Raw genomic sequence first — 12,514 nt, 5'->3', positions numbered from 1 at the left:
ATCAGTCACACAGACATATGCACCAGGCCGGTGTACAGTCTGTGGCCACTATACATCAGTCACACAGACATCTGCACCAGGCCGGTGTACAGTCTGTGGCCACTATACATCAGTCACACAGACATCTCCACCACGCCGGTGTACAGCCTGTGGCCACTATACATCAGTCACACAGACATCTGCACCAGGCCGGTGTACAGTCTGTGGCCACTATACATCAGTCACACAGACATCTGCACCACGCCGGTGTACAGCCTGTGGCCACTATACATCAGTCACACAGACATCTGCACCAGGCCGGTGTACAGTCTGTGGCCACTATACATCAGTCATACAGACCTCTGCACAAGGCCGGTGTACAGCCTGTGGCCTCTATACATCAGTCACACAGACATCTGCACCAGGCCGGTGTACAGCCTGTGGCCTCTATACATCAGTCACACAGACATCTGCACCAGGCCGGTGTACAGCCTGTGGCCACTATACATCAGTCACACAGACATCTGCACCAGGCCGGTGTACAGCCTGTGGCCACTATACATCAGTCACACAGACATCTGCAGCACGCCGGTGTACAGTCTGTGGCCACTATACATCAGTCACACAGACATCTGCACCACGCCGGTGTACAGCCTGTGGCCTCTATACATCAGTCACACAGACATCTGCACCACGCCGGTGTACAGCCTGTGGCCACTATACATCAGTCACACAGACATCTGCACCACGCCGGTGTACAGCCTGTGGCCACTATACATCAGTCACACAGACCTCTGCACCACGCCGGTGTACAGCCTGTGGCCACTATACATCAGTCACACAGACATCTGCACCACGCCGGTGTACAGCCTGTGGCCACTATACATCAGTCACACAGACATCTGCACCACGCCGGTGTACAGCCTGTGGCCTCTATACATCAGTCACTCAGACCTCTGCACCACGCCGGTGTACAGCCTGTGGCCACTATACATCAGTCACACAGACATCTGCACCACGCCGGTGTACAGCCTGTGGCCCCTATACATCAGTCACACAGACATCTGCACCACGCCGGTGTACAGTCTGTGGCCACTATACATCAGTCACACAGACATCTGCACCACGCCGGTGTACAGCCTGTGGCCCCTATACATCAGTCACACAGACATCTGCACCACGCCGGTGTACAGCCTGTGGCCACTATACATCAGTCACACAGACATCTGCACCACGCCGGTGTACAGCCTGTGGCCCCTATACATCAGTCACACAGACATCTGCACCACGCCGGTGTACAGCCTGTGGCCTCTATACATCAGTCACACAGACATCTGCACCAGGCCGGTGTACAGCCTGTGGCCACTATACATCAGTCACACAGACATCTCCACCACGCCGGTGTACAGCCTGTGGCCACTATACATCAGTCACACAGACATCTGCACCACGCCGGTGTACAGCCTGTGGCCTCTATACATCAGTCACACAGACATCTGCACCAGGCCGGTGTACAGCCTGTGGCCTCTATACATCAGTCACACAGACATCTGCAGCACGCCGGTGTACAGCCTGTGGCCACTATACATCAGTCACACAGACATCTGCACCACGCCGGTGTACAGCCTGTGGCCACTATACATCAGTCACACAGACATCTGCACCACGCCGGTGTACAGCCTGTGGCCTCTATACATCAGTCACACAGACATCTGCACCACGCCGGTGTACAGCCTGTGGCCACTATACATCAGTCACACAGACATCTGCACCACGCCGGTGTACAGCCTGTGGCCACTATACATCAGTCACACAGACATCTGCACCACGCCGGTGTACAGCCTGTGGCCACTATACATCAGTCACACAGACATGCACCAGGCCGGTGTACAGTCTGTGGCCACTATACATCAGTCACACAGACATCTGCACCAGGCCGGTGTACAGTCTGTGGCCACTATACATCAGTCACACAGACATCTCCACCACGCCGGTGTACAGCCTGTGGCCACTATACATCAGTCACACAGACATCTGCACCAGGCCGGTGTACAGCCTGTGGCCACTATACATCAGTCACACAGACATCTGCACCAGGCCGGTGTACAGTCTGTGGCCACTATACATCAGTCACACAGACATCTGCACCACGCCGGTGTACAGCCTGTGGCCACTATACATCAGTCACACAGACATCTGCACCAGGCCGGTGTACAGTCTGTGGCCACTATACATCAGTCATACAGACCTCTGCACAAGGCCGGTGTACAGCCTGTGGCCTCTATACATCAGTCACACAGACATCTGCACCAGGCCGGTGTACAGCCTGTGGCCTCTATACATCAGTCACACAGACATCTGCACCAGGCCGGTGTACAGCCTGTGGCCACTATACATCAGTCACACAGACATCTGCACCAGGCCGGTGTACAGCCTGTGGCCACTATACATCAGTCACACAGACATCTGCAGCACGCCGGTGTACAGTCTGTGGCCACTATACATCAGTCACACAGACATCTGCACCACGCCGGTGTACAGCCTGTGGCCTCTATACATCAGTCACACAGACATCTGCACCACGCCGGTGTACAGCCTGTGGCCACTATACATCAGTCACACAGACATCTGCACCACGCCGGTGTACAGCCTGTGGCCACTATACATCAGTCACACAGACCTCTGCACCACGCCGGTGTACAGCCTGTGGCCACTATACATCAGTCACACAGACATCTGCACCACGCCGGTGTACAGCCTGTGGCCACTATACATCAGTCACACAGACATCTGCACCACGCCGGTGTACAGCCTGTGGCCTCTATACATCAGTCACTCAGACCTCTGCACCACGCCGGTGTACAGCCTGTGGCCACTATACATCAGTCACACAGACATCTGCACCACGCCGGTGTACAGCCTTTGGCCCCTATACATCAGTCACACAGACATCTGCACCACGCCGGTGTACAGCCTTTGGCCCCTATACATCAGTCACACAGACATCTGCACCACGCCAGTGTACAGTCTGTGGCCACTATACATCAGTCACACAGACATCTGCACCACGCCGGTGTACAGCCTGTGGCCCCTATACATCAGTCACACAGACATCTGCACCACGCCGGTGTACAGCCTGTGGCCACTATACATCAGTCACACAGACATCTGCACCACGCCGGTGTACAGCCTGTGGCCCCTATACATCAGTCACACAGACATCTGCACCACGCCGGTGTACAGCCTGTGGCCTCTATACATCAGTCACACAGACATCTGCACCAGGCCGGTGTACAGCCTGTGGCCACTATACATCAGTCACACAGACATCTCCACCACGCCGGTGTACAGCCTGTGGCCACTATACATCAGTCACACAGACATCTGCACCACGCCGGAGTACAGCCTGTGGCCTCTATACATCAGTCACACAGACATCTCCACCACGCCGGTGTACAGCCTGTGGCCACTATACATCAGTCACACAGACATCTGCACCAGGCCGGTGTACAGCCTGTGGCCACTATACATCAGTCACACAGACATCTCCACCACGCCGGTGTACAGCCTGTGGCCACTATACATCAGTCACACAGACATCTGCACCACGCCGGTGTACAGCCTGTGGCCTCTATACATCAGTCACACAGACATCTGCACCAGGCCGGTGTACAGCCTGTGGCCTCTATACATCAGTCACACAGACATCTGCAGCACGCCGGTGTACAGCCTGTGGCCACTATACATCAGTCACACAGACATCTGCACCACGCCGGTGTACAGCCTGTGGCCTCTATACATCAGTCACACAGACATCTGCAGCACGCCGGTGTACAGCCTGTGGCCACTATACATCAGTCACACACACATCTGCACCAGGCCGGTGTACAGCCTGTGGCCACTATACATCAGTCACACAGACATCTGCACCACGCCGGTGTACAACCTGTGGCCACTATACATCAGTCACACAGACATCTGCACCACGCCGGTGTACAGCCTGTGGCCTCTATACATCAGTCACACAGACCTCTGCACCACGCCGGTGTACAGCCTGTGGCCACTATACATCAGTCACACAGACATCTGCACCACGCCGGTGTACAGCCTGTTGCCACTATACATCAGTCACACAGACATCTCCACCACGCCGGTGTACAGCCTGTGGCCACTATACATCAGTCACACAGACATCTGCACCACGCCGGTGTACAGCCTGTGGCCACTATACATCAGTCACACAGACATCTGCACCACGCCGGTGTACAGCCTGTGGCCTCTATACATCAGTAACACAGACATCTGCACCACGCCGGTGTACAGCCTGTGGCCTCTATACATCAGTCACACAGACATCTGCACCACGCCGGTGTACAGCCTGTGGCCTCTATACATCAGTCACACAGACATCTGCACCACGCCGGTGTACAGCCTGTGGCCACTATACATCAGTCACACAGACGTCTGCACCACGCCGGTGTACAGCCTGTGGCCACTATACATCAGTCACACAGACATCTGCACCACGCCGGTGTACAGCCTGTGGCCACTATACATCAGTCACACAGACGTCTGCACCACGCCGGTGTACAGCCTGTGGCCACTATACATCAGTCACACAGACATCTGCACCACGCCGGTGTACAGCCTGTGGCCTCTATACATCAGTCACACAGACGTCTGCACCACGCCGGTGTACAGCCTGTGGCCACTATACATCAGTCACACAGACGTCTGCACCACGCCGGTGTACAGCCTGTGGCCCCTATACATCAGTCACACAGACATCTGCACCACGCCGGTGTACAGCCTGTGGCCACTATACATCAGTCACACAGACATCTGCACCACGCCGGTGTACAGCCTGTGGCCACTATACATCAGTCACACAGACATCTGCACCACGCCGGTGTACAGCCTGTGGCCACTATACATCAGTCACACAGACATCTGCACCAGGCCGGTGTACAGCCTGTGGCCACTATACATCAGTCACACAGACATCTGCACCAGGCCGGTGTACAGCCTGTGGCCACTATACATCAGTCACACAGACATCTGCACCACGCCGGTGTACAGCCTGTGGCCTCTATACATCAGTCACACAGACATCTGCAACACGCCGGTGTACAGCCTGTGGCCACTATACATCAGTCACACAGACATCTGCACCACGCCGGTGTACAGCCTGTGGCCTCTATACATCAGTCACACAGACATCTCCACCACGCCGGTGTACAGCCTGTGGCCTCTATACATCAGTCACACAGACATCTGCACCACGCCGGTGTACAGTCTGTGGCCACTATACATCAGTCACACAGACATCTGCACCAGGCCGGTGTACAGCCTGTGGCCTCTATACATCAGTCACACAGACATCTGCACCAGGCCGGTGTACAGCCTGTGGCCACTATACATCAGTCACACAGACATCTGCACCACGCCGGTGTACAGCCTGTGGCCACTATACATCAGTCACACAGACATCTGCACCACGCCGGTGTACAGCCTGTGGCCACTATACATCAGTCACACAGACATCTGCACCACGCCGGTGTACAGCCTGTGGCCTCTATACATCAGTCACACAGACATCTGCACCACGCCGGTGTACAGCCTGTGGCCTCTATACATCAGTCACACAGGCATCTGCACCACGCCGGTGTACAGCCTGTGGCCACTATACATCAGTCACACAGACATCTGCACCACGCCGGTGTACAGCCTGTGGCCACTATACATCAGTCACACAGACATCTGCACCACGCCGGTGTACAGCCTGTGGCCACTATACATCAGTCACACAGACATCTGCACCACGCCGGTGTACAGCCTGTGGCCACTATACATCAGTCACACAGACATCTCCACCACGCCGGTGTACAGCCTGTGGCCACTATACATCAGTCACACAGACATCTGCACCACGCCGGTGTACAGCCTGTGGCCTCTATACATCAGTCACACAGACATCTGCACCAGGCCGGTGTACAGCCTGTGGCCACTATACATCAGTCACACAGACATCTCCACCACGCCGGTGTACAGCCTGTGGCCACTATACATCAGTCACACAGACATCTGCACCACGCCGGTGTACAGCCTGTGGCCTCTATACATCAGTCACACAGACACCTGCACCACGCCGGTGTACAGCCTGTGGCCACTATACATCAGTCACACAGACATCTGCACCAGGCCGGTGTACAGCCTGTGGCCTCTGTACATCAGTCACACAGACATCTGCACCAGGCCGGTGTACAGCCTGTGGCCACTATACATCAGTCACACAGACATCTGCACCAGGCCGGTGTACAGCCTGTGGCCTCTATACATCAGTCACACAGACATCTGCACCAGGCCGGTGTACAGCCTGTGGCCACTATACATCAGTCACACAGACCTCTGCACCACGCCGGTGTACAGCCTGTGGCCACTATACATCAGTCACACAGACCTCTGCACCACGCCGGTGTACAGCCTGTGGCCACTATACATCAGTCACACAGACATCTGCACCAGGCCGGTGTACAGCCTGTGGCCTCTATACATCAGTCACACAGACATCTGCACCAGGCCGGTGTACAGCCTGTGGCCACTATACATCAGTCACACAGACATCTGCACCAGGCCGGTGTACAGCCTGTGGCCTCTATACATCAGTCACACAGACATCTGCACCACGCCGGTGTACAGCCTGTGGCCACTATACATCCGTCACACAGACTTCTGCACCAGGCCGGTGTACAGCCTGTGGCCTCTATACATCAGTCACACAGACACCTGCACCACGCCGGTGTACAGCCTGTGGCAACTATACATCAGTCACACAGACATCTGCACCAGGCCGGTGTACAGCCTGTGGCCTCTATACATCAGTCACACAGACATCTGCACCAGGCCGGTGTACAGCCTGTGGCCACTATACATCAGTCACACAGACATCTGCACCAGGCCGGTGTACAGCCTGTGGCCTCTATACATCAGTCACACAGACATCTGCACCAGGCCGGTGTACAGCCTGTGGCCACTATACATCAGTCACACAGACCTCTGCACCACGCCGGTGTACAGCCTGTGGCCACTATACATCAGTCACACAGACATCTGCACCACGCCGGTGTACAGCCTGTGGCCACTATACATCAGTCACACAGACATCTGCACCACGCCGGTGTACAGCCTGTGGCCACTATACATCAGTCACACAGACATCTGCACCAGGCCGGTGTACAGCCTGTGGCCTCTATACATCAGTCACACAGACATCTGCACCAGGCCGGTGTACAGCCTGTGGCCACTATACATCAGTCACACAGACATCTGCACCAGGCCGGTGTACAGCCTGTGGCCTCTATACATCAGTCACACAGACATCTGCACCACGCCGGTGTACAGCCTGTGGCCACTATACATCAGTCACACAGACCTCTGCACCACGCCGGTGTACAGCCTGTGGCCACTATACATCAGTCACACAGACCTCTGCACCACGCCGGTGTACAGCCTGTGGCCACTATACATCAGTCACACAGACATCTGCACCACGCCGGTGTACAGCCTGTGGCCACTATACATCAGTCACACAGACATCTGCACCAGGCCGGTGTACAGCCTGTGGCCTCTATACATCAGTCACACAGACATCTGCACCAGGCCGGTGTACAGCCTGTGGCCTCTATACATCAGTCACACAGACATCTGCACCAGGCCGGTGTACAGCCTGTGGCCACTATACATCAGTCACACAGACATCTGCACCAGGCCGGTGTACAGCCTGTGGCCTCTATACATCAGTCACACAGACATCTGCACCACGCCGGTGTACAGCCTGTGGCCACTATACATCAGTCACACAGACATCTCCACCACGCCGGTGTACAGCCTGTGGCCACTATACATCAGTCACACAGACATCTGCACCACGCCGGTGTACAGCCTGTGGCCTCTATACATCAGTCACACAAACACCTGCACCACGCCGGTGTACAGCCTGTGGCCACTATACATCAGTCACACAGACATCTGCACCACGCCGGTGTACAGCCTGTGGCCACTATACATCAGTCACACAGACATCTGCACCACGCCGGTGTACAGCCTGTGGCCACTATACATCAGTCACACAGACCTCTGCACCACGCCGGTGTACAGCCTGTGGCCACTATACATCAGTCACACAGACCTCTGCACCACGCCGGTGTACAGCCTGTGGCCACTATACATCAGTCACACAGACATCTGCACCAGGCCGGTGTACAGCCTGTGGCCTCTATACATCAGTCACACAGACATCTGCACCAGGCCGGTGTACAGCCTGTGGCCTCTATACATCAGTCACACAGACATCTGCACCAGGCCGGTGTACAGCCTGTGGCCTCTATACATCAGTCACACAGACATCTGCACCACGCCGGTGTACAGCCTGTGGCCTCTATACATCAGTCACACAGACATCTGCACCACGCCGGTGTACAGCCTGTGGCCACTATACATCAGTCACACAGACATCTGCACCACGCCGGTGTACAGCCTGTGGCCTCTATACATCAGTCACACAGACATCTGCACCACGCCGGTGTACAGCCTGTGGCCACTATACATCAGTCACACAGACATCTGCACCAGGCCGGTGTACAGCCTGTGGCCTCTATACATCAGTCACACAGACATCTGCACCACGCCGGTGTACAGCCTGTGGCCACTATACATCAGTCACACAGACATCTGCACCACGCCGGTGTACAGCCTGTGGCCTCTATACATCAGTCACACAGACATCTGCACCACGCCGGTGTACAGCCTGTGGCCACTATACATCAGTCACATTCGGCTTCAGGTCGTCTCTTTATTTTCTCATCCACAGAAGTGCGAAGACATGGAGCAGCGAGAGAAACACAAGAGCGTTCCGGCCCGTCCACGGCCTCTGACAACCGCGAGACCTCAGTCTGCTTACTGGTAGACAGAGCCATACGGTGACGTCAGAGCCGTCCGGTGTCGTCCGATGACGTCAGAGCCGTCCGGTGTCGTCCGATGTCGTCAGAGCCGTCCGGTGTACATGTGACTGATGCTCCTGCCGATGGTCCTTTCCACCACTGCACCATTAGATCAGGCAGCCGCCCAGCACTATGTAAGTGCACCCCGCAGGGACAGACCCCCAAATCCCCACAAGTATTCCAGGACCCAGCAGCCTCCAGCAAAAATGAAAAAATATATATGAAGACAAAATCCAGAAGTTCCCATCCTGTGTAATTGTTTCCATGCTTTCTGTGTTGCATATTCCTGCATTTTTAGGCTGGGCAGCGAGGGGTTAATGCTAATGACCCGATCAGCAAATTCCCACTAGAATGTATTTATTTTACTCTTTTATATAGCGCCATCCTATACCACAGCGCTGTACAGACATCACTGTGCCCATCGGGACTCACAATCTACATTCCCTATCAGTATTTGGAGTGTGGGAGGAAACCCATGAAACACGGGGAGAACATACAAACTCCTGCAGATGTCGTCCTTGGTGGGATTTGAACCCGGGCCCCCAGCAATGCAAAGCAACAGTGCTAACCACTGAGCCACCATATATAGTGCTAACCACTGAGCCACCATGTACAGTACTAACCACTGAGCCACCATATATAGTGCTAACCACTGAGCTATAGTGCTAACCACTGAGCCACCATATACAGTGCTAACCACTGAGCCACCATATACAGTACTAACCACTGAGCCACCATATATAGTGCTAAACACTGAGCCACCATATATATTGTGCTAACCACTGAGCCACCATGTACAGTACTAACCACTGAGCCACCATATATAGTGCTAAACACTGAGCCACCATATATAGTGCTAACCACTGAGCCACCATATACGGTGCTAACCACTGAGCCACCATATACGGTGCTAACCACTGAGCCACCATATACGGTGCTAACCACTGACCCACCATATACATTGCTAATCACTGAGCCACCATATATGGTGCTAACCACTGAGCCACCATATACGGTGCTACCACTGAGCCACCATATACAGTGCTAATCACTGAGCCACCATATACAGTGCTAACCACTAAACCACCATATACGGTGCTAACCACTGAGCCACCATATACGGTGCTAACCACTGAGCCACCATATACGGTGCTAACCACTGAGCCACCATAAACAGTGCTAATCACTGAGCCACCATATACGGTGCTACCACTGAGCCACCATATACAGTGCTAATCACTGAGCCACCATATACAGTGATAACCACTAAGCCACCATATACGGTGCTAACCACTGAGCCACCATATACGGTGCTAACCACTGAGCCACCATATACGGTGCTAACCACTGAGCCACCATATACAGTGCTAATCACTGAGCCACCATATATGGTGCTAACCACTGAGCCACCATATATGGTGCTAACCACTGAGCCACCATATACAGTACTAATCACTGAGCCACCATATAGAGTACTAACCACTGAGCCACCATATACAGTGCTAACCACTGAGCCACCAAATATAGTGCTAACCACTGAGCCACCATATACAGTGCTAATCACTGAGCCACCTTATATAGTGCTAACCACTGAGCCACCGTATATAGTGCTAAATACTGAGCCCCCATATGGTGCTAAATACTGAGCCACCATATACAGTGCTAATCACTGAGCCACCATATACAGTGCTAACCACTAAGCCACCATATACGGTGCTAACCACTGAGCCACCATATACGGTGCTAACCACTGAGCCACCATATACAGTGCTAATCGCTGAGCCACCATATATGGTGCTAACCACTGAGCCACCATATATGGTGCTAACCACTGAGCCACCATATACAGTGCTAATCACTGAGCCACCATATAGAGTGCTAACCACTGAGCCACCATATATGGTGCTAACCACTGAGCCACCATATACAGTGCTAATCACTGAGCCACCATATAGAGTGCTAACCACTGAGCCACCATATACAGTGCTAACCACTGAGCCACCAAATATAGTGCTAACCACTGAGCCACCATATACAGTGCTAATCACTGAGCCGCCTTATATGGTGCTAACCACTGAGCCACCATATACAGTGCTAACCACTGAGCCACCATATACAGTGCTAATCACTGAGCCACCATATACAGTGCTAACCACTGAGCCACCGTATATAGTGCTAACCACTGAGCCACCAAATATAGTGCTAACCACGGAGCCACCATATACAGTGCTAATCACTGAGCCACCTTATATAGTGCTAAATACTGAGCCCCCATATGGTGCTAAATACTGAGCCACCATATACAGTACTAACCACTGAGCCAAAGTATACAGTGCTAATCACTGAGCCACCGTATACAGTGCTAATCACTGAGTCACCGTATACAGTGCTAACCACTGAGCCACCGTATACAGTGCTAATCACTGAGCCACCATATACAGTGCTAACCACTAAGCCACCATATACAGTGCTAACCACTGAGCCACCAAATACAGTGCTAACCACTGAGCCACCATATATAGTGCTAACCACTGAGCCACCATATACAGTGCTAACCACTGAGCCACCGTATACAGTGCTAACCACTGAGCCACCATATACAGTGCTAACCACTGAGCCACCGTATACAGTGCTAACCACTGAGCCACCGTATACAGTGCTAATCACTGAGCCACCATGTATAGTGCTAACCACTGAGCCACCATATACAGTGCTAACCACTGAGCCACCATATACAGTGCTAACCACTGAGCCACCATATACAGTACTAACCACTGAGCCACCATATATAGTGCTAAACACTGAGTTACCATATATATTGTGCTAACCACTGAGCCACCATGTACAGTATTAACCACTGAGCCACCATATATAGTGCTAAACACTGAGCCACCATATATAGTGCTAAACACTGAGCCACCATATAGAGTGCTAACCACTGAGCCACCATATACAGTGCTAACCACTGAGCCACCATATACGGTGCTAACCACTGAGCCACCATATACAGTGCTAATCACTGAGTCACCGTATACAGTGCTAACCACTGAGCCACCGTATACAGTGCTAATCACTGAGCCACCATATACAGTGCTAACCACTAAGCCACCATATACAGTGCTAACCACTGAGCCACCAAATACAGTGCTAACCACTGAGCCACCATATATAGTGCTAACCACTGAGCCACCATATACAGTGCTAACCACTGAGCCACCGTATACAGTGCTAACCACTGAGCCACCATATACAGTGCTAACCACTGAGCCACCGTATACAGTGCTAACCACTGAGCCACCGTATACAGTGCTAATCACTGAGCCACCATGTATAGTGCTAACCACTGAGCCACCATATACAGTGCTAACCACTGAGCCACCATATACAGTGCTAACCACTGAGCCACCATATACAGTACTAACCACTGAGCCACCATATATAGTGCTAAACACTGAGTTACCATATATATTGTGCTAACCACTGAGCCACCATGTACAGTATTAACCACTGAGCCACCATATATAGTGCTAAACACT

The 12,514-nt window shown here is 53.2% G+C and overlaps 2 protein-coding genes across 5 annotated transcripts in view; one reads left to right on the top strand and one right to left on the bottom strand.

Annotated features, from left to right (window-relative positions):
* The window catches only part of LOC141258261 (uncharacterized), a 46,646-nt gene extending 37,440 nt beyond the window's left edge, over positions 1-9,206 (top strand). For all 3 annotated transcript variants that reach the window (XM_073673280.1, XM_073673279.1, XM_073673281.1), the window contains one exon: positions 8,849-9,206. In XM_073673280.1, coding sequence (XP_073529381.1) covers positions 8,849-8,961 — 113 coding nt within the window. In that variant the 3' untranslated portion in view covers positions 8,962-9,206. The remainder of the gene's footprint in view (positions 1-8,848) is intronic.
* Positions 1-12,514, bottom strand: part of LOC141257286 (uncharacterized) — a 122,742-nt gene that overhangs the window by 77,561 nt on the left and 32,667 nt on the right. The gene's annotated exons all lie outside the window — the stretch shown is intronic.

This window comes from Phyllobates terribilis, unplaced genomic scaffold (genome assembly GCF_046119375.1).
Source record: "Phyllobates terribilis strain yellow unplaced genomic scaffold, ASM4611937v1 Scaffold_3__8_contigs__length_932513732, whole genome shotgun sequence".
Lineage (NCBI taxonomy): Eukaryota > Metazoa > Chordata > Amphibia > Anura > Dendrobatidae > Phyllobates > Phyllobates terribilis.
This window is presented reverse-complemented; position numbering and strand designations above follow the sequence as displayed.